At 46.3% G+C, this 25781-nt stretch overlaps 10 protein-coding genes across 10 annotated transcripts; 6 read left to right on the forward strand and 4 right to left on the reverse strand.

Moving 5' to 3' along the window:
* Positions 1–385: 385 nt before the first annotated feature.
* Positions 386–1611, reverse strand: TrAtP1_010176 (uncharacterized protein). Its single transcript, XM_014089894.2, has 2 exons — positions 1310–1611; positions 386–1124 (listed from the first exon to the last, which is right to left on the reverse strand). The coding sequence occupies exons 1-2, from the start codon at positions 1467–1469 to the stop codon at positions 622–624; spliced, it is 663 nt and encodes a 220-aa protein (XP_013945369.2). The 5' UTR covers positions 1470–1611; the 3' UTR covers positions 386–621.
* Positions 1612–1775: 164 nt separating this feature from the next.
* On the forward strand, positions 1776–4556 carry TrAtP1_010177 (uncharacterized protein). The gene is made up of 4 exons (XM_066114595.1): positions 1776–2034; positions 2109–2686; positions 2742–3110; positions 3350–4556. The coding sequence occupies exons 1-4, from the start codon at positions 1987–1989 to the stop codon at positions 4212–4214; spliced, it is 1860 nt and encodes a 619-aa protein (XP_065970691.1). The 5' UTR covers positions 1776–1986; the 3' UTR covers positions 4215–4556.
* A 368-nt stretch (positions 4557–4924) lies between these two features.
* TrAtP1_010178 (uncharacterized protein) lies at positions 4925–6060 on the forward strand (the record flags this gene model as incomplete). The annotated part of the gene is made up of 1 exon (XM_014089589.2): positions 4925–6060. The coding sequence occupies exon 1, from the start codon at positions 5410–5412 to the stop codon at positions 6058–6060; it is 651 nt and encodes a 216-aa protein (XP_013945064.2). The 5' UTR covers positions 4925–5409.
* A 465-nt stretch (positions 6061–6525) lies between these two features.
* On the forward strand, positions 6526–8271 carry TrAtP1_010179 (uncharacterized protein). Its single transcript, XM_066114596.1, has one exon. It carries the CDS (start codon positions 6661–6663, stop codon positions 7657–7659), a length of 999 nt encoding a protein of 332 aa, XP_065970692.1. The 5' UTR covers positions 6526–6660; the 3' UTR covers positions 7660–8271.
* A 1785-nt stretch (positions 8272–10056) lies between these two features.
* Positions 10057–11173, forward strand: TrAtP1_010180 (uncharacterized protein). Its single transcript, XM_014089889.2, has 4 exons — positions 10057–10334; positions 10412–10507; positions 10568–10743; positions 10803–11173. The coding sequence occupies exons 1-4, from the start codon at positions 10154–10156 to the stop codon at positions 11028–11030; spliced, it is 681 nt and encodes a 226-aa protein (XP_013945364.1). The 5' UTR covers positions 10057–10153; the 3' UTR covers positions 11031–11173.
* Positions 11174–13771: 2598 nt separating this feature from the next.
* On the forward strand, positions 13772–14564 carry TrAtP1_010181 (uncharacterized protein; the record flags this gene model as incomplete). Its single annotated transcript, XM_014089562.2, has 3 exons — positions 13772–14017; positions 14073–14104; positions 14165–14564. The coding sequence occupies 3 exons, from the start codon at positions 13772–13774 to the stop codon at positions 14562–14564; spliced, it is 678 nt and encodes a 225-aa protein (XP_013945037.2).
* Positions 14565–15446: 882 nt separating this feature from the next.
* TrAtP1_010182 (uncharacterized protein) lies at positions 15447–17214 on the forward strand. The gene has a single exon (XM_014089888.2). It carries the CDS (start codon positions 15580–15582, stop codon positions 16732–16734), a length of 1155 nt encoding a protein of 384 aa, XP_013945363.1. The 5' UTR covers positions 15447–15579; the 3' UTR covers positions 16735–17214.
* A 1376-nt stretch (positions 17215–18590) lies between these two features.
* Positions 18591–19704, reverse strand: TrAtP1_010183 (uncharacterized protein; the record flags this gene model as incomplete). The annotated part of the gene is made up of 2 exons (XM_014089887.2): positions 18591–19176; positions 19241–19704. The coding sequence occupies 2 exons, from the start codon at positions 19702–19704 to the stop codon at positions 18591–18593; spliced, it is 1050 nt and encodes a 349-aa protein (XP_013945362.2).
* A 4493-nt stretch (positions 19705–24197) lies between these two features.
* TrAtP1_010184 (uncharacterized protein) lies at positions 24198–24551 on the reverse strand (the record flags this gene model as incomplete). Its single annotated transcript, XM_066114597.1, has 1 exon — positions 24198–24551. One exon carries the CDS (start codon positions 24549–24551, stop codon positions 24198–24200), a length of 354 nt encoding a protein of 117 aa, XP_065970693.1.
* Positions 24552–24573: 22 nt separating this feature from the next.
* On the reverse strand, positions 24574–25512 carry TrAtP1_010185 (uncharacterized protein; the record flags this gene model as incomplete). The annotated part of the gene is made up of 3 exons (XM_014089886.2): positions 24574–24616; positions 24680–25239; positions 25330–25512. The coding sequence occupies 3 exons, from the start codon at positions 25510–25512 to the stop codon at positions 24574–24576; spliced, it is 786 nt and encodes a 261-aa protein (XP_013945361.2).
* Between the last annotated feature and the right edge of the window lie 269 nt (positions 25513–25781).

Below are 25781 nucleotides of genomic sequence, written 5' to 3' on the forward strand. Positions count from 1 at the left end.
TTTTCTAGAGCATCACTTGTTCGAGAAGCTCTTCAAGCTGGTAAGCGTTGAGATAAGATGTCCCACAGAGGAATAAGTAGCCCGACACCTTTTGCATTCCACGGTGAGAGATCCTCGGGCGTCGATTCTCAGGCTCTCAGCTTCCGCGGGAGTGAACGGGCTAGCTATTTGGGGCAGGTTTGATTCCATTCCTTTCTGAGAAAATGCTCGCACGCTCGTTATTTCGCAATATGCCGAATGCGGAAATATCGCCCGCTAAAACCCAAGTCACTTCAAGCCTTTTCATAACTTGACGTCATTCAAGAAGGTTAACCATTGAGGGTATGGTAGCACGACACGATAAGTTCAACAAGATATCGACGATTATAACATAATTTGATCGCTGTTACAAGAATAACGTGTCATATGGAATTATTATACTAATAACTACTTGGGAGACAGTATGGAAAATGATACAAAAATAAAGTCAGATTGTTGTTCATAATAGCTCGCTAAGTTGGAGAAGAAAGATAGAAAGGAACAAAAGAAACAAAGAAATCCCTACGCCCAATAGACAGTGTGATAGTATACAAGCTCTGTAGCCGCTAACTCCAGAGCAACAAGTCCCTTTCAACCTGTTCATTAGTCGCTGAATCCGCGCTTCTTTGGGTTATTGGGTCTTGAGCTGAGTCGCATTGCCTCATTTTCCTTCTCAAGCATTGTGACTCTTTCGCGAAGGCTCTGAAGAGAGCGCATAACGTCGCCATGTCCGCTGCTTGGTGGTTTACCATGTTCCGATGCAGGTGATGGGCGGTCCGAATCGGATTTGTCACTCGTCTTCTCGGAACCAGCGCTTTTGGAAGTCCCTCGAACTGGCCTGAATTCCTCAAACTTGACTGTGGTCCTTTGCACAGGCTCATTCATAACTGTTGGACGAGTCTGGTTCAGTTTCTCATCTTCAAACAATGGAGGATGATTGTGCCAGCCTCTCTTGACGCATGCATCACAATACAATTCCGTTTTTCGCTCCGATAGCTCCGGAACGCATGTTTGGTGGTATGATCGGCAGCAGGCACCGCAATCTAATAACATGTTGCCTGGCTTGCGGCAAGTATAGCATAACGGGTTATGTGGTGAGCCGCTCTCTATAAACTGTTAGTTGTTTAGATTCCCATTAACACGTCGTCATAGCTATGATACCAAAAGATATCAAGCTGCTTTTAAAAGAGCGGATGGCTATTCCAAATCAGGACATTGTACTGGGGATATTAAAAAATTGCATAGTCTCATCTACTCGCCGCAAAAATGAAAGATTAATAAGGATACTCACTCTTCCATGCGTGGTATATTATTCTCTGTTCACTCATTGTCAGTTGTTTTCCTGGCGATGCGTAACTGGCGATTCTGTAGCCAGCGATGACGGGATATTTGTTTGTCTCTGATGCTGACATGCGCTGTCTTTTGGCGAGAGAGTGCGAGGATTCCGCCATGGCGCTTTCTTGGCAGTAAATGGGTAACGAAGTATCAAAAATCTACTGTTAGAATGTGGTATTAGGACATGAACAAGGCAGCGGCGTTTATTGCAATAGGCATGGGCAGGATCAATATGATGGAGAGGCAAATGAAAGGATGAGAGCATGTATGGCTGGCTAAGCAGCATTTGCCGAAAGGAGGAAAGACGGGATATTTAGCCCAAAGAAGCAACGTCATCCTCCCGATATTAGCCCGCCCAGCCTTCCGGGGGTGATTGATGAGACTAGATGAAAGTAAATTGCCCGTTTGCCTTTCCTGCCTCATGTGACATCAATGAAACTACTCAATGTCCTTTCAATCCATAACCCGGCTCAAGGGTCGATTTCTTGCCTCAACGGGTAACATCCTCCATTGCCAGTCACCAACACCACTCCCGAGTCCCCAACTGTTCTCATTGCCTGAGCCAGGCGGACATAGTATACGGAGTAGGACTGAGTGTACATACATACATGCGCACATTTGCTGCGAACGGCAATGTCCCCCGGATCAGCTTGTCAACGATGCAGAAAGCGGCACATCAAGGTACGTGCTTATCGTGTCTCTGATTTCCTTGGTAACCGCCGTTGTGGACAATACTCTAATTGATAGCACATCAGTGCGATGGAACACGACCTAGTTGCAAGCAGTGTGTGTCTGCAAAACATGAATGTCCCGGGTACAATGAAGATTGGAAGTTCATCAACAATGGGTCCAAACTGCCTCACAAGAGACAGAAGAGGCAATCTTCTCGATCCACAAAGATACAGCCCACAAATGAATTCTCTGATACGACTGAAAATACATCCATGATACAGGAAGGTTCTATCATAGAATCTCGCCATGGCAGCGGGCTGTTGTCCATCCAACGGACAGAATCTTTAGACATCTCTTCCTTAAACTTCCCCAAAGCAGCAGAAACTACGTTGCAGAACTTGGATCCGTCCATGTCATTACCAGTGGACTTTCACTTCGATGTCGGCGACAGCAATAACGTTCACGAAACAGGTGTGGGCAATCTACCTGCCAACTTCCAAACTTCTGGACCAGCTCCGGAGGTATCACCGGGATTGCTCTCTTCTACATCAAATAGCGAGTTTGAAATGGGGCTTGCTGCCCTAGCCTCGGAGTTTATGCTCGAGAGCGAACAAGAGATCGTTTTCCTTCTTCGGCATTATGTTGACAACTTGGCCCCGTGGTATGTCTCCACTATATCATACCTACTTACCTTTGACCCTTTTAATCAGTAACAGGCTAGGCATTTTCGACGAGAAATGTTTCTTTCAGACTCGCATCCCTCGCCTCGTTGGGACTAACCCTGCCTTGAAGTACGCAGTAGCAGCGCTTTCTGCTAAACATCTGAGTCATGTGGGTGGCTTTCGAGCCACGAATTGCGGCTTACGGAGCACGTTGGCCTTGACGGAAATGTATCCCAGCGCAGGTCATGTGGACTGGGCATTCAAAGCTGCCAACTACTATCACCAGGCAGCTACAAGCTCTCAGCAGCAGTCACAACTCTACGATACGATTGGCGATACGTCGCTTTTGGATGTGGCAACAGCAAGCAGTGCTATTTTGACAGTTTATGAATTGATTGATTCGAACTACGATGAGTTCCACGCGTAAGTATCCATCTCCTCCGTGTTAATCAAAGAACCCCATTTGCTTCACCAATCTCGTTGATGAAGATGTATCAAGGGAAAAGTTATCCAACACCTCAATTCTGTTATTCATCACTCCAGCCATAGCGAGGACTACTGATGCTACTGCAATTGAAGAGCTGGATAATGAAATTCTGGTGCTGGATGACTTTTTCCTTGTCAAAATAAACAAAATGAACGAAGCTAATAGTAGGCTATAGGCGGATACATGACGTAAAGAATAAGCTAGCGAGATATCCGAACGATACTTCTACTACTACGACAAAATCCTACTTTCCGCCTTTCAAACAACCTGCGAATCCCGCTGCTCTAGCTAGCTATTGGCTCTGCATGCCCAACGACCTCCTTCACTCATACGATCAAAAACGCACACCAATACTCAACTTTAAAACTTCCTATAACAACGTCGAGAGTCATGACGATGCCTTTGGCGCCGAGTCTACGTCCACGTCTAGGACGCCCTGGGTACGACTATTCTCCTTAATAATCAACATCATCGACCAGTTTACTACGACACCCAGCAGTGGCGATCGAATCATGAAAAATCCTGAGCGCAATAGCTGGTTCTATCTTTGGGGCGCTTTAGATAATTGGCACTCTCGGCTGGATGCCGACTTTGAGCCATACTCTCATTACACGCTTTCCAGTCACTTGACACTTCCACAAGGCCCTCAAGAGCCGGTTTTCGACGAGATCCTCTTTCCAACACAGGTATCTGCAGCCACTCTGTCGTACTACCATTTCGCCCGCGTCCTTTTACTTCTTGCCAAGCCGATCGACCAATCAAACCCTCTCACGCTGCTGAAAGACTACCGAGAAAGACTGGCAGATATTAGAGATAACTGTGTAAAAATATGCGGGATTGCAGCTGGCCGGCCAGGGGGCGCTGCTCGAATTCACTCGATTCAGCCGCTCATCTTGGCGGGGCAATGCTTGGAAGATGCACGAGAGAGAAGGGCTGTAGTACAGCTGCTACAGGATATTGAGTCCGATACGGGATGGCCAATCGCGGCCCAGGTCGGAAGGCTTCAGGAAGAATGGTATGGTAGTATTCCACAGAGCTAAGCTCTGTGGCAGCGATGGCGAGAGTATAAGCAATAGCAACGGTAGCAGCAATAGCACAATAGCAGCCAAGTTAAGAAAAAGAGGAGGAAAGGGGGAACAAGCAGAATATACGCTCCTGGGGAGGCTATATTATACCACGAAGTCTCGGGATCAGGCGATGGATGTCGTTTATGTACCACGACATGCAGCAGGATCACAAGAGGCAGTAGAGGTAGTTTGCGAGATTCAGGTTGAAAAACCTGCAGTACAGCCGCTCATCTTGACAGGGCAATGCTTGGAAGACCCACAAGAGCTGTTGCAAAGCTGCTCCAGTTGCTACAGGATGTTAGAATTCGATACCGGGTGGCTGACCGTGGCCTAGGTTTGATGACTTTATGAAGAATGGTGAAATAGTATTTTACAGAGCTAATAGAGGGGAAAGGTTATCTAGCACCCCAGTTGTGGCTTAACGAATAACAAGGCAGTTAGTGACGATAATAAAGATAGAGCATGGTATGCTGGCCTTCACACTTTGAAGCTTCTGCGGTCTAATCATTGCAGCTGATCTCTACTTCTGTGATATTCGGGGCGCTTATGGGATTTGCGAAGAAATTGAAGAATTAAAGACATTCCGAATTACCAGCTTACCAATCACAAAATATTGCGCTTACAGCAGTGTGCAGAGTTATCCAGGATATGTGATCATGACTCTTACTTTGCCATGTGTATAAGAACGAGTGGCCGTCCACTCTCCGCAATTTCTTACCGTATCCTATTTCGTTTACTTACGGAATTATAGAGGCTTAGCTAAGTTGCTATAAGATTGTTACGAAAAAGCGCGAGCAATGGCTGCCCCCAGCAGCAAAACTTCGTCCTATCCGCCGCAAATTCTTGCCGGCCTTATTAGCGCCAGCCCAGCAACTCAAGACTATGCCTGCCACAGTGCAAACTCCACCCCCTGTTATTCCACTCTCACTGACGCCTTCTCCGCTTTGTTTGCAAATAGCTGCCAAAGACTATCGCATGTTGCAAAGACGCGAACAGGTGTTGATGTACATCAAACAAGAAGCGCCTGGTGTTTTGGTAGCTCATCAAATGTATATAAGCTGCGTTCAGTCCCAAATTTAGCAAGAAACTTAACAAGAATCACTCTCAAGTCTGCGTGTTCACTTTTCTCAACTTCATTCTCGTAATTCGACAACGGTTGCGTCATACAATGAAGCTGTATATTGCCTACGATACCTGTTCGCGAGCTGCTCAGCTCGTTGCCAACGAGCTTGGAATTGAACATGAGCTGGTTCACTTTGACGTCTTTGGCAAGAGTACATCCAACGGGGAAGACTTTGCTCATATCAACCCTCTACTTTACGTACCTGTTCTGCAACTTGACAACGAAGATCGCGACATATTATCTGAAACAATCATCGTGTGTTCATATTTTGCCGATCAGCGCCCAAAATCCGGCATGCTCCCGCCACCCGGTACTCTGCAGCGCGCAAAAGCCGACCAGTTCCTTGTTCAACTCGCAACTGAGATCGCGCAGAAGCACATACCGCTCATGCGCAAACTGATGACCGAGCAAGGCGTCCGGTTCAACTCGGACAAGCTCCTAAGAGCATACCAACTCTTGGAAGACCAACTCGCAGACGGTCGCTCTTATTTATTTGGCGAAAATCTCGCCGTGGCCGATGCATATGTATGGGGCACTCTCTGGAACAGTCGCTCTGGCGTGGACATTAGCCATCTCAAAAAACTGGCTACGTGGAAACTGCGTATTGACGCTCGTCCCGCTGCTATTCAGACGCTCAGGGAAGAAGCCGAGATTTTGGCGATTCATAAGGCTCAAATTGAGGCCCGCCGCGCTTAATTGGACACGAAGTATGCGACACGAGAGATGCAAAAGATTTCTCACAAGAAAGGAAGACTCAGCGATGCGCAAATCAGAGACGAGGCCGAAGAAATGCGAATTAACACGCAAAAAGCGACGCGAGAACCTCAATAGAACTCTTGGTAAACTAGATAGAGATGAATAGACTTTATGAACTTGTGAAAGTAAGTAGACTTGTGTCTCTTATGTTTTTTACGACGTCTGATCTGGAGACACCGTCCATTCGTTACATGTGGATATAAACCACGGCATCAAACGAATTACTGGCCAAATGAACGGGCAATCAGCTTCACACCGGGCGGGGCTTTCATGATTAGTTTAAAGTTGTGTTTAAGCTGCCCTAGTCTGGACTCGGCAGGCTCCGAGACTAGTTGAATACGAGTATTTAATTGCCTTCAGCCTTGGATAGACGACACGTTTCCGTTGCTATGCTCCACGCCAATATGCTTGGCATGAACAGATTGCATGTTGTGATGGACGGGTTATTACTGCCTTACGGTGCGAACATAAAAGGTAACCAAGCTTCGCAATATGGGCTCTTAAATGTTTTTCCTCTCAAGTCTTCTCAACAAATAGAAAATGTCAAAGGCCACTTCTAGTTCTCACGAAGCAAGCGGGATGAACCGCGACAACTTGTGGTTCAGCTGGAAGGCTGTACTGGCTTGTGTCTTACTTGCAGCATTAGCAAGCTTCCAACTCAACAAAACACTTTCATTTCAACCTCTGTCTCTTCGATCCATCAATAATAAAGACCAGCCTCTGCCTCTTCAATCTACCAACAATAAAGAGACATCAAGCGGCTTAAGAAGACTATTGGGCGCGCATGTGGTCACCAGACCAAACCCAGAAGTCATCGGTTCGAATCAAGATAAAACAGCACACTCATCTATTCAGCTTCTTCGGGCCGCGTCGCGGTCTTGGACAGTCTTTCCAGAGGATGCCGAAGATGTGCGCACAAACAAGCCAATAGGCCCTGAATCAAGAAAAGTTCTGCACGACTCCTTCGCCGATGTTGATCAAAATCCTCAAAGCGAAGTGATCCCCTACGGCGGTGGTCTGATTGAAGGGATCATCCGCGCCTTCCAGCAAGATCTTCACCTCGTAATTCGTCCTGATGATATATGGCTAGCTATTACGACTCAGCTCAGCTTCTATATCAATGCCCACGCTGAGGAGCTGAGACACCTTTTTGTCACACATAAAGGCCAGAAACAGCTAATAGTCGACCTAACGCCACAAACTATGGAAAACTTGGACATGGCATACGCTGCAGTTTTGTTTTCCCAATTGATACAAGGAAATGTGATCGATCCAGAGCTTGCAAGCTGGATGCTCCCGAATTTCACTACTAGCACTAGCAACGATGTCAGTGTAGCCGCAATGGTTATGATGGCAACTACAAAAGCATATTTCGAATATATTATTCTAGTGGGCTGTGGCTTTCCAAGCGTTACGCTCCTCGGCGAGAGAGAAGATTGGGTCAGTCTCCTCGAGAGATTGCCAAAGCTTGCTGAATTTGGCGATGAACCTAAGGAATGGAGCAAACTACTCATCAAAGTGGTCGAAAAAAATGATTGAGACGTATGATCATCCAGACGATCAGACTACCAAAGATTTCTGGATGAAGGCAGTACACAAAACTGGTGCAGAAGCTTCTGGAAGGGGTTTGAAGTCCTTGTCGGGATGGATCACCGCTTTCTGCTTTTGGGATGGCGAAGGCAGCAAAATCCATCAGTACACAGACGAGATGCTACCGATATTTCTATTTGATGATGAAAACCCCGAAGACAGGATGAGATTGGTCATTGATGATGTTGCTTTTCCAATCATTCGAGCTGACTCGGTGCCAAAAGCTGTGGTCGAGGTACCGGTCAAAGTTGTTGATACATCGACAATGACTGAATATGACACCACTGTCATAGCCGGCTCGATAGGCATGATAGCAACCACAAGTGAAAACCAGGCAGTATTTGACACTTTTCAGCCACAATCAGGTTGGTGGATGTTACTAGATAAAACGACACCAATCGTTTGACAGAAGCGACAACAATCTAGCTTTCTATCACATTCTTATTATCTACAAGGCCGCTAAATCTGGTGACTCACTGATCTCTTAGTATTTTTCCTGCATATTCACTTTCTCAAAAATTCCATTATATTGCTAAGCTACAGTTAACCCTGAGTTCTGTGACAAAATACGTTACCTACTCTTATGCTGGAAGTATAATCTCGCTGCCATCTTGTTCAAAAAGCTGCGCCTCGTCATGCCGCTCCGATTCTTACTCTACATCCACGTTGATTCTCTCATTTCCTCGTCTCTTCTGCCTTCTTACGTGAAGTCCTCGCTTTCTCGACCAATCCGCCACTCTATGTGTTGCCTTTGGCCTGCATATGCATGCTAACGTGTCACCTATTAATGGAGCTGCCAAGACCCTTTTACCGAATATGAGACAGTTCCATCTTTGATGTAATGAACTGCATTATTTGATCCAATCGCATGCCAGCAGCTTGAGCTACTCATTCTCGATCTATGCTACACAAGCAAGCAAAGCTCTATGCATTATTGCTGCAAACTACGACAGTGGCGCTTTTAGTTCTCTCTGCTTAAGCGATATGGATTGTTTAGCCAATAATATTTATACACGTACGTAAATGTCTCAGGTTGGTCTCCTAATACTACCATACAGCATAGGCTAGGAGGGTTTGCATTCTTTTATTGAAATCTCTTATACGGAGCAATAAACCAACAAATAAGGAAAAAGAGCCAAGATACGAGCACCCGTATTACGTTTATGATAGCAGGAACAATCTTGTAACGCATTGGAAAACCCCAAACAGTACACAGGGTGCCACGTTGAAGTGCAGGAAGACTATATATGTCCCTCTTCAAGTCCAACGCCAGGTAATGACTGCCTTGCATGAAAGTCTAATGCGATGTTATACGTACCCAGAAACCCCATTCAATTTTCACAGTGCGCTCATATTACCAGGAGCAGCTACATAATTATTGTTATAAATAAATAAAGCTAAGCCAGCACCGATCTCCAAGAAATGGTCCTGGTTTTGATCTGCTAAAGCCGGTTAAATCTGTGAAGTGAACCCCTACAGGAATACTTACACAAACTAATCGTAATAGTTTGGTTTTCGCATGCTTGTGTGGGTCTGTTATATGCGATATTACTAGCATGAGTAATACTGCATATACTTACCGTAATACACCTTCATGCTACCCGATGCTACTGCAACGCGTCTATAACATTGGATCTTTGAGAGGCTAGGCGTGCAATTTGCAACTTGATGAGAGGCTGCACATATACTTTCCCTATAGTCGTACTCAAAAGACTTGCTGCCCCTAGGCCATCAATTTTATGTTCTGTGTTATCGTTTCCATTCTGACGGATCACCTGCAGGTAACTTCAAGAGACACACTCACATTCTCACAATGAGGGAGTAGTTGTTGGAATCAGAAGTAATGTAATCAATACTGTATATCCAATCATATACTGTTATGTTCCATAGTTTGACCATAGCAGGGATGTGATGCAGCTGGAGAAGCCTTATTGTGCTCACCGGCTGCAGGTTGTCAACTAGGCTGACGCCCCTTGCAGCACCCTGATTTGCCACGAAATCTTTCCAGCGGCTGGTGTTGGCTAGTGAGACTCCTGCATCGACTATGATGCAGCCATTCAGTAGCTGCGTCACTGTATGATGGCTTTTGAAGCGACCATTAGATAATATCAGGCCGCTACTTGCGGCCCTATTCTTAGCTTTCAGGTACGTATTCCTGTGAGCATAATATTGCCCTGCATACTAGTGGAGAAAGAACCAAGTATTATTCAGAAATCGCTTGATATTACTACTAATTGACTGAATCGGTGATGCCCTCTGTGTCAGCCGAGTCAACTACGTTCGGCATATCCAGGCCTACGCCATTCGAACCAACCTGTCACTTTCATCTTTAAAAGCAAGCCATGCCGTCGTTCCCCAGACATCACTTCCTTATTATCTCTATAGCAAATAAAACAACACTTGAAGCATTTTTCAGATCAATAACGGCATTCAGTCTATCAAAATGTCTACATCCTACACCATCTCCATTGAGAATAATCGCGGTGCAAATACCAACTATGCTACCTTCATGGAACCTCCTGAATTTACTGGTGGGCTACAGCCTTTCATGAACGTTTGGTATACAGCGTTTGTCCCCCAGGGTGGAAGTTTTGAACTCCGTACTGGCATGGACTTTTATGCATGTAAGTAGCATATTGTTCGCATATTCCTACCATATCATTGATGTTTGATCTATGCTAACCAATCATTGCTTGGCCAGGGACTGGCACTGTGCCTACTGCACCTGTTCCAGGAGTAGTTGTAACCAGCGGTATGAGCTTGCTGGCTCGCCTTGGCAATGATTCAGTGCCCGGAAGTAAGTTTATTGCAAGTGAAGGCAAAGAGGCAACTAGTGCTAATTAAATTTTCTTCTCAGGCACATTTCAGAAGAAAGTCATTCAGAACTTCCCCGTCATTGAAGAAACCAGTCCATCTGCCGTTTCAGGCGCTTATGAGATTAAGACCGGCCAAGATTTCACCATGCCCAATAACACATATCTCGTTGGTCTTGCAAAGGTCAATAATCGAGGGCAGGTTACTCCAGTTGCATCGGTACGTTAACCTATCTAGTTTAAATTGGCGAGATAACTAATTTCGATTTTGATTGCTAGGTTGCTCCAAGGAATGACATGAGCATCCAGATCACTCCGAAGATGAAGTTCTTTATCACCGAGAGCCAGCAGATTTCAGGTGAAATTGTTGATTACCATGCTGTTACTAGAGAGGGTGCTACCATTGATTTTAGTAGCGGCGAAGGAAAGGGGAAGTTTTATGCTCGCGTGGTTCAAGGTGCTGACGGTAGATACACCGTTACCTATTACAGCGACTTTGACAATTGATTGGGATACCGTCAGTAGCGCCTGTCATGTTCTGGAACTGGATACTTTTAGTTGATGAGTAGAAAATATGAATGATTGAAAGGATTTGAAGCGAAGTATATGGTGTTACTGAGGTTTAAAGGCATATGTCCTCTCAATAGAAGATTCATTTGGATAAAAAACTTAACATATGGTACAAGAATAAGCTAGTGGCTGTGACATTCAAGACGGTGACTGTAAGATGTGGGAGGGACCTATGATCACTATTGATTAATGTCATTTCTATTTACTTATCTACACCTAACATGAGACGTTAGCAATATTACCGATCGCGTTGCCAAGTTTGTCCTAGAACTATTGCGGCATCATTTTGATCAAAATGACATAAACCTCGTTTTATCTTAAAACTCTCAGTGCCCTGCAGCATTTTGTTTCACATTCACGTTGATACTGTTTTCATCATCAAGTCTTCTTTCATGTATCAGTATCGGCTTCTTATTCAGTTGTCTCTTTTTCGTCCTAGAAGTATGGGGCACTGTACTTCAGTATCCCAGACTCTCTCGCGCGCGTTATACAAGTAACCTAGCTGCTTGGCGCAGGACGTTTCAGAGGCGACGGTTACGGTGCTACATGATGTGAAACTCATATAATAACACGCAGCAATACTACTTTAGTAGAAACAATGTTTCTAAAGATACCTATCAGAAACCAAGGTTTCTGATAGGTACATACTTGTTTAGTGCGCCACCAAGCAGACGAGACAAGACGTTGCGCTAGATTCGCCACCAGGTTTGAACATAGTGAACTGAGAAGAACGTTCAACTGTAAAAATGTAAAAGAGGCATTAGAGCGTGCACTAAGACTCAGGTGGTAAACAAAAAATCTGTTTAAAAGCAGTAAATCTAAGATATTCATGTAAAGTGTTCCATTTTTGGTGCGAGAGCAATCAGCCTGAGATCACCAGTCGCTTTCATGTACCTTGCCAAGAAGGATTATCAGTTCTAGCAACTGATTGGCTGTTCACACGATATGTTATCTATAGTTATGAGTTAACTGTCTATAGGCTTATGCATATATTAATGCCCAATGCAGGTTAACAGGAAGCAGAAGAGCGTTGCGACTGACCTCCACCCTCTTCCGCCTCTTTCTTCAGTACACTCAATGGCCCTTGACTTGGATATCGCATTGACTTGGAACTTGGATGTCTCTTCATAACTAAATACTGGGAAACGTAACTAGCGATGAGGGCCGCCGGTAACATGGCCGAAAGGGCAGCGTAATGCGGGCCAGTATAAGACATAACCAGCAGAGACACAACATGAGCTCTTACAAAGCGAGAGGTAATCAAAAGCTTTGCTATTAATCCAATGGCAAAATTCATAGATGGAATATCTATTATAAATTCAGCACTGAAGTCTGTTGAATGCTATCATTGAGCATATGGCTTAAGTGGAGGAGCAAGACATGTTACACGGGTATGCTGCTGTAAGCTCCGTCGGCGACTTTGTCATCTCCATCTAGCATTCTTCTATTTAGGCAAAACACCCTTGTAATGGTAGCCGCTGTCAAAGCATCAGCATCTGTTCCAATTAATGAACCATTTAACGGTTTAATGTCGAATCTCAAGCATCTTGAAGAAAATGCGGGGTTGAAGGAGTTTACAAACCATATCAAGCCGAATAAAGCAATAGCTGCGGACGGATTCTAAGCGCCTTATTCCACAGGCTAAATACCATGTGGAAACAGAGTGTGGGATACGGGATACGGAGTACGGGATACGGAAAAGACGGCAGTGAATTACGTCGGGCAGCATGAGGGAGTGGCTTTGCTTGAAGCTGAAGCAGTAGCGTGTATAGGATACCTGTTGCCTAGTTAAGTACTGGTATTAGGAAATTTACATGATCGCAAAGAGATTTCTCCACTTACGGTGACACCCCATGTACGATAAGGGCGGCTATTGATACAACTGCTTATTGGAGGGACCAAGAACAGACAAGGTTAAGATCTATGCTTCTTTTCTCAGACCTCATCATTTAGTTATTTTCTTTCTGATGTAGGTTTGATTCTTGTTTATAACCATATTAGTGATCAACGGGTAGCATGGTAAAGGTTTGTAGATTTCACATTAGCGGCTGACAGTATGGATAGACCCAAGGTGAGTTGTCTGGACGTAAAAAAAGCTCTTCAAGCATAGTAAATGGATAAATACTCATTACAAATAGTTAAATGTGTCATATCAATGCAAAAATTAAGGAAATCCGCAATAAAGAAAGAACAATTACAAAGAAGGAATCGTCATAGAAAGACTGCCAGCATGGAGAGATCGGACAAAGTCACACATCTATTATGTCTGCCCATTTATAATATTAAAAAGATTTAACCACGTACCCCATACAAGTGCCGCAAAATATCCCGTGTGATATATAAATATATATTAACGGGCCACTGGAATACTACCTCCTCCGCAAGTAATCGATCGAGGTAATTTGCAGGCTAAATTCTGTACTTAACCGGACGTACCCCAGATCCGCATGAGGCTGGTAAAACAGTCCTAGCGCATTGCAACACTTTCCCAGAGCTCTTGACGACATTCCTGTTTGTGAGATGGCTCTTGTTGTCTTCTTATCCGATGGTGAGTAGCCGCGCCAATAAGCGCATTTACTGAAAATGATATATATAGGGATGGCCAAGCCGCTTAAATCTGAATCATCACATTCATCTCAACCATCTTATCGTTTTTGCCAAGAAGATACTAAATCATCATGGTGGCATTCTCATCTTTCTTGGCTGCCTTAGCCGGCATTGCTAGCTCCTTGGCTGCTCCCGTTGAGGAACGCAACATTGACTTGATTGAGCGTGGACCTCACAACTTTGTTCTTGGAGGACACAACGACGTTCGCCGCTCCTCCATCAACTACAACCAGGATTACACCACTGGTGGAGATGTTGTTTACACACATTCAAGCACTGGATTTGCCGTCAACTGGTCTAACCCCCAGGACTTCGTCGTATGTTCACCTCTGGCATGCCATTCACAAGCGGAGATGCTGACATAAAAGCTAGGTTGGCGTTGGCTGGCAACCCGGTGGTTCAAGGTGAGCATTGCCGTTATTCTTTTGTTTGTATTATCCCCTTACTAATACCCCCGGATCTAGCCCCATCAAATTCAGCGGCAACTTTGGTGTCGGCAGCGGAGTGGGCCTGCTTTCAGTCTATGGCTGGAGCACCAACCCCCTTGTTGAGTACTACATCATGGAAGATAACTTTGGCTATCCTAGCCAAGGCACGGTGAAAGGTAGCGTCACCAGTGACGGGTCAAGCTACACGATTTGGGAGAATACTCGTGTCAATGAGCCTTCTATTCAGGGCACAGCGACCTTTAATCAGTACATCTCCATCCGAAACTCCAAGAGGTCCAGTGGCACAGTCACGGTTGCCAATCACTTCAATGCATGGAAGTCGCTTGGCATGAATTTAGGCACATTGAATTACCAGGTTATAGCTGTGGAAGGTTGGGGAGGCCAAGGCGGTGTGCAACAAACCGTCTCGAATTAGGGTCAGCACCAGGTTTGGAACCTCAGCTGCTGTCTAGGGCTTTCAAAATTGGCGTCAGATCCTTGCGAGGAAAGCTAATAGAGGGCAAATATCTGTTTGTCAGCAATATATGAGCGCCGGCCTCAATTCCGATGTCGCTTAGCTACCGTCAGTTTGTGCATTGCTTTAGCTTTCTCACGAGTTTGAAATAAACGCTCATTTATACATGTTTGCAAAGACTTGAGATGTTATATGGTTACATAATGGGCCTACCATGAATTCGTATTTGCATTCAGTAGGCCTCTAGCAAGCAACCAGTTTTCGTGTAATGCAAGTGGAGATTTATCCGACGTGGCTTGAAGCCAGCACAGCCATATGGAGTGGAAGAATCTTTGCGTGTTCAGGTGCTTTTCCACATAATTTCTTGTTCATGTGGCTTACATGATGCGAAAAGACACTAAATATAACGTAATAAGTCGATCACTGGCAGAAAGAAGTTGAAGCAATAGGTATAGAATGTGCATATACAAGTCTCCTGATAGTGCCCAGTAAATTGAACCGACCTTGTCTGTAAAGTAAGAGTTTGTACGACCATATCTATACATGTACAGATATACATGTACTGGTTTCGATGTGAGTATCTACCTAGCTGAGAGGGTTGAGGCTTGATTCACATGCACATGTAAAAGTGTATCCTGTGCTACCAATAATGCAATTATAGATAGGTAGGCACCTAGTTCAATTTCTATAAACTTTAATTACAAGTACTTTCCCAATTGTACATTTGGCCTTTGAAGCCCATTCACAGACCCCCAGTCACGTGTGGCCTTGATGGCTGGAAACTTTCCCAATAAAATTCACGCGAATGTCGATGTTGCTACGTGGCTTCATCGCCATTTTTACCATGCCTTACGTTCAGTCGTCCATATATTCGATCTTTTCAACAAACCGTCGACCCAGATCGTTTTCTATCAAAAAGTTGTACTTGATTGTGTCTCTTATCTTCTAATCCAAACAACTACCAGGAAAAGTGGCCATGGCGTGCGGGAGAAGTCGAGGAAGATGTCGAGGCCAAAAGCGCAAACGAAGTCCGGTACAGCAGCCGTCAAAAGTCGGCTGGTCAGATCTGCCTACAGAATTGAGAGAGATGATATTGGGGGCTTTAGAGGACTTGTTACATGGTGGGAAAGCAGCCTCGTATGCCTTGGTCTTCAAGGAATGGAACCGAATTCTTGAGCCTTACATCTTCAAGCGCCTCAAGCTATCGCTAGATCGTATGGAAAAGTTTAGGGATATTGTTACCGACCGACGTCGACTATTCGTTCAGTTTATATGGTTCCGGTTCAAGAGGTGTCCCTGCTCTAGCATGAGCACGATAGACGTTGACTCCCGAAATGACCACATCAAATTCGCATACACAATTTATTGTTTATTTCAGTGGCTTTCGGAATGGGAATTAAGACAAGTAGGCCAGCCAGGCATTGTTTTAGAGCTGAGCGCCTTCTCGGGCTTTGATACTCCCGATTCCATGAAAGATACCGTACCAAAACAATTACAAAATGTTGACGTTACAGAGGATAGCGATACGCTAAATGCCATGTACGAAAAATTGCCCGTCCGCCAAGTACGTGGATTGCCCAGAGAAGAGGTAATCCATCGAAGGATGTTGAGAAGCTTCTACGTTCCTGGTAAGGCTCCAGGCGTACTAGAAGCGCCATTTCCTACGGTCAAATTGATCACAGACCTTACAGTACGTCGACAGATGCACAGCAGCTTCTTTGGACGACACATGGGACGTTTGGTCAAAGCACTACCCAGGCTTGAGTTCATTACATTCCAGCCATCAAGCGATGGTTTTCTGCAGGAGGGATGGCACGGGTGGTCAGAAGACGAGAATGCCCAACCTATACAAGACATTCTAAACGCGATGCCATCTTCGATTAGGCGCCTGCAAGTGCTTGAAGATGACGTGTCATTATATAATCGCAACAACATACTACCAAGAAGAGGGCCCGACCGCCATGATCTGGGTCGACTGGCGGCAGACATCAGCCAAGACAAGGAGCCAGAGGCGCTAGCAATGTCCTTCATCATCGACGCCCTGGACTTTTTCACAGATTTTGTGACACCCCAGATAACTCGGCCTCCAGATAAAAGCTCGGATGGGCCAAACTTACTTCGCTCATGTTGACTGCTTCCGTCATCCAGCCTAACTCGGGCCGCCTTCCAACCCTGTTGATGGCGGCCGCCAGAGCCGCGTGCCATATGCCCAGGCTGGAGATTATGGAGATATATAACGCACAGGCATGGTACGGTGGTATTTTCACCTACATACACGACAAAGAAGGCAGTATTATCCAGTGGGAAAGCACTTGGGAGTGGGAAATTCCATGCGACATCATTGTCATGTGGAGAAGAACTGCAAGAGTTCACGGTACGGAAGTTCTTGAATATAATTCAGATCAGATAAAATTACGCGATTTAGGATGGCCCGGAAGGATAATATCACTGCTTCGTACGCGTGAGACGGTAGTTCACCCCTTTACATATGGCAACATGATGAATGGATTAAACCACATGTAGGGAATCAGTAGCCTGAGTGAACAAGGAAAAGAGGACGAAAAAGAAAGAGCGCCAAAATGATAAAACGGCGATTTCAGGCATCCTACCATAGAGAAGGAGGAAAGAAGGGGTATGAAATGTCCGTGTGGGCGTAATAGATGTAATAACGATAATAATTAGATGACGAGGTTGTTAAACCTAGTTTTCCGATGCCTTTATTTCTATTACTTTTCCTGCCAATAGATTCAATTATACATCAGTATTCTTACCTTTATTGATGTGCGTATTTCCATTTGCAGTTTTTATCCTTTGGCTGCCCCTTCGCAGCCACTTCTAAACTCAAGCAACACCATGAACAACTACGAAGAACTGCAGTCAAAATACCCTCCTAGCCCTAACTCTCCACAGACGATGCAAATCATATTTCTCACTCGCAAATTACCCTGTCTTGAGTTTTTCTAGGCAATGCGACATCGCTCATTTGTCCCTCATTGGCCCCGGACTTATCGTCTCTCGGGACACCGAAAGCCGAAAGATGTCCGGAGACAGATGAGGGGGATGTTGAATCTGCAAAGAGATCCGAAAATACGTTGAGGTCCGCCCTGGATCATTTACCTGGCGGATTTTTAGCGAAATCAGTTAGTATTCGCAAGTTTCATGAGATAAAACGAAAAAGAACAAGGAAAGAGAGATCAGTAGAGGCTTTGCTTGGGCAATCCGTATATCCGACATTCCCTTGGCCCGTAGTCTTTTAGTGACGTAGTACTACTAGTACACGGGCAAAGGGCGATACGAGACGAGACGCCCAGCCCAGCCCAGTTTCATGGCTACAGAAAAAAAGAAAACATGCAGCTTCTAAGCCTAAAATCATGAAAGCGTCCCTCCCAAGAATCGCATCAGTCTCGAAAACTCTAAAATAATAGCGTTCCCTCATGTCCGTTCATCTCGCTCTTTTCGCAGATGTCAGAAATCTTTCTAGTCATCAACCCTGTCGCGTGATCCCTTCCATGGCTGTTTTGCTATCTGTATTCATGTCAAAGCGTCTACCCAAAAGCCCATTTCCATCAACTTCATTATTGAGCCTCGTTCCGATTCCACCTCGTAGCTCTTTGTAAAATGCAATCCATCTAGGTGGATGATGATGCCAATGCGGCTGCCCATTTCCTTTGATGATAAGAGGATTGTGGCGCAAACACATGGCAAGCAGAGCACTGGCATAGCTCATAAAATGCCTGCGTGATATCAAAAGTACAAAAAGAATAAATCCAAACTCCAAGATACCCTTGACGAAAAAAAAGAAACAAAAAGAAAAGATGTAATATGATACTGCGATCTAGCATCTATCATCGCTTGACTGGCGCTGGTGAAAATGGTACAAGGCCTCGGCGGGTATACTTGCTGCATCCAGTTTATGGATGAGCACGCTGCCTCAACGCTCTGATGTTATGCGATAATGTCACAATATTGTTCAAGGCATCACTGGTGTCACCTGTGCGTTGCGACAGGCAAACGCGGTGCTACCATGTCCAGATCGGATTTTCCCGTCTTGTCAATGGAACGCCTCTCCTTGGGCGGCGCACTCTGGTACAAGTGATGCAGCTTGATGTAATCGTACACTGATCGAGGGAGGTCCTGTGCGACTTCGCCGTTGCGGATCTGGGCGCGGGCCTTGGTCGACGAGACGTCGTTCTGGAAGGACGGCACCACCATGATGTTGTCGTTGTATTTCTTCAGCGGCTGGATGGCCTCCCGGATATCGCAGAGGGCAGGCCTCTCGACAATAAAGGCGCCATAGTAGCCCAAGAGCACGTCAATGTCGGCGGGCGCCCACACCTTGGGGTCGCTCATGGTGAGGGCCAAGTCGGCGCCGATCAGCAGCATCACTCGAGCTCTTACAAACGTGCCATCAACGGTCTGGATGCCGCCGAGGACATCGTTTAGCTGCTCGTCGAGTCTCTTGAGGACGTCGGCGGTGCGGGTGTAGACGGGATGGCCGTCTTCATCCCGGCGCAAAGTCTCCCAGTCGTCGATCATGGCGTTGCTGTTGGTTTGCTCAATAGCAAGTCGGCACCTGGCAATCCGCGACAACTCGTTAGCAAGAGCGCTGTTTTGCAGTTTCTGAGTCTTGGACTTACATGTTGATGCGATGGTGCGCCGGGACCAGCGAACTCTTGCCGTACGTATCGCTGCACGGGCTCATGTAGCTGCCGACCAGTTCATAGCCGGTGTGGTCTACATAACTCCCGGCAACCGAAAACATGGACATGTGCAGCGAGGTTGGCGGCGAAAAGCTGCCGCACGAGACAAGGACCAGCGGCGTCTTGTTCGCCCGTGTCAGGCGGCGCTTCAGCCTGTCGTGGGGAAACGAATATCCATGATACGGCTCGGACATGGCCTCGGGAGGAGGCGTCGGCGTGCCGGTCGGGTGAACCGCTGTGCGCGGAACCGACGAGGCGAAACTGTCTGCTGGGAGGCCACCCATGGTTGCCGGATTCAAAGAGCGAGGGTTGCTGGCGTGGTTGCGGGAGTGGTTGGCGAGAGTGCCGGAGCGAGGAGACGAGGAGAACGAGAGACGACGCTTGTTATGTAGCAACTCCATGTACCTATTTATGATGTGCTGGAACGTTCTGCGGCTGGTTCCGTGCCAGGAAGGCTCCGTGATGCCCGGTTATCGGCTGGTCAGATTGCGGGCCGCAGCAGGTTTCTCTGCAGTCTCTGCAGTCTCTGCAGGCCTTATGTATGTCGACAGTAGGTCTTGTTGGATGCCGGCGCTGATGATCACGAGGGGTGTTTGCAATGTGTGGAGTGGGAACCCTTCCAGATGGGAGAGGGGCAGGAACTTTGGAAATCTAGATTTGCTCCTCCGTGCTCGGGCGTTGCCAGAACGGCTACTTCAAAACTTGGAGGCCAAGAGAGCCCGGTACTCGCCGGTGGCTGCAACTTTTGCAGACTCGGACTTGTACTGTTTGCAATGACGGGCTGCAACTAGCACGAGTCCCAAAGCGGCGTCTATTGGCTGGCTGCGAGTTTAGAGTCATCGCATGGAGCCAGCCACAAGAGACAAGAGAGAGACACAGCCCTAGGTCCGAGTGGGCCGCCTGTTCTGTTCCCTCTGGGGCGCATTTCTGCCTGTTTCTGGTGCGAGAGGATCGGTAATCAATCTTCAGCCAGCGTTGGATCCTGTTGGCCAACTTGGCTTTTCTCGTCTTAGCCGGTTGCATTGTGTCCCCTCATGGCTTCGCCGGATTGTGCCATCGCCCGTCCGTTATGCTGTTCCTATTTGTCGACGCCGCCAATACTCGGTATTACTGTATTCGAATTCCCGCGCTTTCCCCCGTGAGACACAATGCAATTCCAGAGCCGCTTTTATTTCGTAATCGTAATCCAACGCATGTACGGAGTGCTGTTTGAAACATGCTCCTGGCCTGACAGCAGAGCACAGGTGCTTGTACACCCGAGCACGCAAGTTCGGGCCGGGGCACCAAATGCGTGAATCAATCTGCACCTGCATGGCAATATGCCGTCAGCATGCAAATCTCGCCCGAGCTGCGGTTATGTGCGTGCTCTATCTAGCCTTACCCGCCGGGTCCCACAGCCAGGCTGCCTCCCAGTGCTCCATACCGGTGTTTTGAGTGTGTGCGTCATGTTATGTAGGTACCTTTTACCTTTGTACGGCATGTACAACATATCGAGACGTGAATGCTTCGTTACACTCTGTAGAATGCCTCAATTGCCGACAGAGCTTGCTTACTATTGCGCATCAGCGAGACCCTCGTGGCGTACTCCGCCTCCACACATTGTGAGACTGGCCAACTCAACTCACTCAATACTAAACCCTAATCCCAATCTGAGTGGAGGCGTAGTCTTGCTCCTCATCACCCAAACAGTAGCAGCATCAAAATGCCAATTTTTAAGGCATGCAAAGTCTGAGCTCAACTTGCATGGATAAAGTGTAACAGAAACTGCGTATATAGAGCTTCGCCTGCAGGAGTAGAATACCAGCGTTACCATGACGCTGTTAACGTCAATGTATGTTACTTTCGCCGCTTCGAATATTCGCAGGCGCCCGACCGACCACTAGTGGTGGCTTACACGTAGAAAGCCATCGGATTGCTTCGACCGCAGATTGATTCATCTTTTGCTATCCGTTTTATTTTTGCTTCATTTCCCATGATAGTTAGCAGGCAATTATAGAACGCCGTTTGTTGTGCAATTGGATGCCAGGTGTATCCAGAGAGCTACTTACTATTCACCAGTATCGCAGATCAGCAATCAGCAGCTGCGCTACCTCCAATTTCAACACTGATCTCCACGCACAAAGGCGTTTATAGTCAGATAGCCATGGATATGATATAGTCGCGGACTTTTGGTTTTCGATTTTCTGATCAGACCATTGATGCAGTGGCCGCACTCTACTGAAGTGAAGCTGGTGTTTGACTTTATAACAGCAGATCCCGGTGGAATATCTCCAAGTTTGCATCCCAAACAACAAAAGAAAAGAAAACACCTCATTGCTCGCCTCGCCACTGTTCCAAAAGACTGGCCATATTTCTTGCACCCGACATTGTATAGCGCTGGCAATGACAAAGCATATCTTGACGACATTGGTGAATTGGTTCAAAAGGTCTCGTCAGGCAAGTAGGCCTTCACTTCGCGCCTACTACTACACATGCTCAGTATACTGAGTATCCACAACGCAGCATCTCATTAAGCGCAAATGAAGCCTTCGTCAAACATTACAGTATAATTGAACTTGCAAGATCCCAGACGATGTAACCAGGCCTAAAGAGAAGCGGGGCCGGCTTAATCTTGAAGATCAGCGTTCGCTCTCTAAGCGATGTGAGGCTTCTAGAACTCATACTATGTAGATTTCGCAATGAAAATTTAAACGAGATGCAACATGAAACCCAATGAGTCGCATTGTAACGACCTCTTCCATAAACGGGTAAACTGCCACCCGACAGAGCATCCCGACAGCATCCTGACAGCATCCCAGCGTCGACCAAACCTGCGAACCATGTCTACGTATGAGACTCTGCGATATTTACGAAAGCCTAAATCGCTCAATCCTTTGGCCTGTTACAACTTACCGTCCGGCTCCGCAGCACGAAGTTACGCTGTGGCTGGGTGTTTTGAGCCTATTCTCCGAAACATGCGTAACCTTATCCGTTTCACCTATGAAACGCGGTGACGGTTTATACAATGTACCGAGCATTACATGTCGAGCGGATCAAGATGTTTATAGTTCGTGCTAATGTTCTTCCAGAACACCGAATATCGCATTAGTTCTCAAACAGTCCCGCAGTTTCATTAAGGATAGTATTGGCTTTGTTTGACGACCTTGACGAGGGTAGGGTATCAACGAACTCGAAGATCGTCTTTCTTGGCTTACGGGGATTGTTCAGATGCCATGCCATTGTACCAGGGTTACCTCGATTCGCAGATACAATTCGAATAATTCCAATACAGGCACTTGCGCTTCAACTCCTCGACGTTTGGAACAGAGCCATAAGCGGCCACAAACATCAGGGTTGTAGCAGAATCGTGTGTGACATGGGGAAGAGAGTATTCCAAATATGTGTTGAGTTTTACAATATCTCACCCGACGACAAAGACTGAACAAGCAGCAGTTTTTCCGACAGAGAGAAAATGAGACTCTGGGAATCGGTGGCTTGGGCATCCGTACAACATCCAAGAGGTACTTGAAGTTACATAGTGCTCTCGTTCACTGTAGCTCACCGTTTCAATCTTCGAAAACATACTTTTGTAAGCATACTAATGCTCATAGGCCACTTGAGCTTTTGTTTTATTGCACATGTCTATAAAATGACTTCTTGGTTCCGCTAAACCGGAAATGTATAACGGAAAAGCAAGAAGACCCATGCTTCTCGTATAGTACCGCCAAAATATATCTAGATTAGACCGAACTCTCTCAATCGAGCTCTCGAATGGCTGGAAACATGAAATAAGATGGTGTATTCATAAAGGTAGTGCCGTTGCCTTCATAATCTCCATCATTAATCAACATATTCAGACTCTTATGCTGTACGCCAACATCTTCTTGATATGACCTGACCGCATTCAACTATAGTCAAGGAAGAGTCTAATAGCGGTGAAGTCTAGCTCCGCTCTTAATTTCCGTTCTAATGAGATCTTCTAAATGGCGAAATGACACTATAGGTATTCCAGATATTATAACAATCTTATCATAACATCAAGTGATTGGAAAACAGTTTCCGGCATAGCTTAAAAGCCATGAGTCATAATGATTCATCGCAGAACATGTAAAAATACTGATTCACACGAGAGACTGAAGCTGCCAGTATATTCTCCAAGTAACCAAACTAGGAGAGATCCTGAATTAACTAATTAGCAACCCTGGTTTAGCAAATTGAGTAACACCTCATACGAATACACAGTTCAACTAATTAAAAGGATAAAATGCAGTAGGACGTTGACATTGGTACCTCTCATGATCAGCATTCATTTCTCCGGATGTAACATTGTTCAGCTTCAAATACTTACATGAATTGCCGAATATCAATGCCGCGGAGAATGCCCTACAACGGCTGCTTCATCTTCTTGCAAAAAGGGGGGATTCGCATCTGTGTCAGGGGGCAAACTCATGTTACTAGGTCCCTCATAACGGGCTGAATTCTCACAAGTGCAACTGTCCGTTATACTAATAGGGAATCTCTACAATAGTGATTATAGCCTAATCGTTTGCCCTGTTTGGCTTAAGAGGATAGCAGATCGTAGCGATTCATTTGCGTCGGAGTATCATCCATCACTCGCGACAGGTTCACACCAAGTTATCAGTTCCAAGACATTTGTGATAGTCAAAAGCAAAATCTATTTTTATCTGCCAATATACCATCTCAGAGAATTCAATTCTCTCGATGTCGTAAAGAGCACTGAAAGCCTCCTAAACTCCGGGTTTTTCTTAGCCCTGAGGCCCTAGCAATCCTATAAGACTATTGATTAAAATACTGATGTAAATAGACACGTGGTGTTGGTGTGAGAAAACAAATAAAAGTAAAGCGAGTCCAGCACGTTTTTATCCCGATCCTCATGATTTCGCAAATAAGCCCTTTAGTGAAATCTATCACCGCCGTAGCTTACGCCCTGGCCGTCGCTGCTTGTGACGACGACTTGGTAGTGGTCATCCATGACGCCCCGGTCAGAAACGCTGTCCTGCTCGATCTTGCGAGTAACGTGGATGATGTGGCGGCTCGACTCGTTGTCATCGCTTCCTTCCCGGTCTTGGAAGTGGTAGTCCTTGTCATAGTTTTTTGACTCTCCAGCATTTGTTAGCTTCATGTGAGTGCGTCGTCCAGTGGAACCAATCGTCTTGAGGTTGATGTCGCGGGATTGACCGGGTGTTCCGCCATCTGTGGCAGCAAGTCCGGGAGCGACAACACGCAGGAGAGTACGCAGCATGGGCATCGAACCAGCGATGATACCCAGGTCACACTCGAGCACGGTCAACAAGACAATCTTGCCAATCTGGACTAAACATTGGTCCGTTAGCATCCATCCTGTCAAAGGGCCGCAAAAGGGAAAATGGCACTTACAATATCTGTTGTGAGGCGTAGTGTAGGCCCAAGTGTAAGTAATACGGATGGTGGTTGCTACAGATGCGAGAACACCCAGCGACAGAATACCAATGGTGACCAGCTTCAATCTCGGGGGGGATCTGGACGTGGCGAAGCAAGAAGGCGGGCACAAGCGAGGTAGAGATATCGGTGAAGATGTTGGCGGCGGAAACAAAGTATGACACGTTCAAGATGACTGTCTGACCAGAGGTACAGTCTCCCGGCTCACCCCATGCGGCGGCGACCGGCTTGCACTGGAAGATTGCGACTGGCCACGAGATTTGCCATGTGATCCAGGCAAAGCCAAACAGAACCCATAGAATGCGCGTGTAGTTCTTGTTCAGGCCCTTGGCGAGTCGGAGCAGCGTCCAGATAATGCTAGACTTGATGAGAGCGCCGTCCAGCACATAGAGGAACTGCCAGATGATTGTCCACAGTCCCATGTGGAACTGCATGCCGACCGTGATGACATCGTCGGGCGATCCAATGCCACTATATGAGAGAACAATGACTGCAGCGTTGTGGCCAAGGTTGATAAGCTAGACATGGAAGATCAGTGGTTAGAAAAAGCGCACATCGGGGTGTAGTTGACGTTGAGAATGTGACTATGAGAATGATTGTTTACTAACCCATCCAGCAAGCATCAACCAGTCCTCAATGGAGAACAAGCCAAGCGAAATGCGAGCATAAAAACGTAGGCCCACTACAAGTGTAGATAAAATAGTAAACACAATCGTCGTCACCATCAAAGCGAGCGCCAGGCCCTCGGGCTGGATGGGTTCGAACACGGTCGTCGTCAGATCCTTCGCCATGGCTGCTGTTGCGTAACACTTTTGAAAAACCCTGAAAGTGTCAACGCAACGACGCAAGATCGCCTTCTATTGCCAGATGAAATAAGAGGGCACGAAGCCGTCTCTATATGAAGAAGCTTGGCAAAGGGGTTCCTTACCCCGTGGAACCACCCAGACCGTCGCCTTGGAACTTGTGTTCTCCGAGCAGGGGGAGGCAATTTTAAAAGCGAGACGAGTGATGATCCCATTAGAGAAAAAGCTGCAGACCAACAACCGACAAAACCTTGGTC

This window comes from Trichoderma atroviride, chromosome 5 (genome assembly GCF_020647795.1).
Source record: "Trichoderma atroviride chromosome 5, complete sequence".
NCBI classification, from domain to species: Eukaryota; Fungi; Ascomycota; class Sordariomycetes; order Hypocreales; family Hypocreaceae; genus Trichoderma; species Trichoderma atroviride.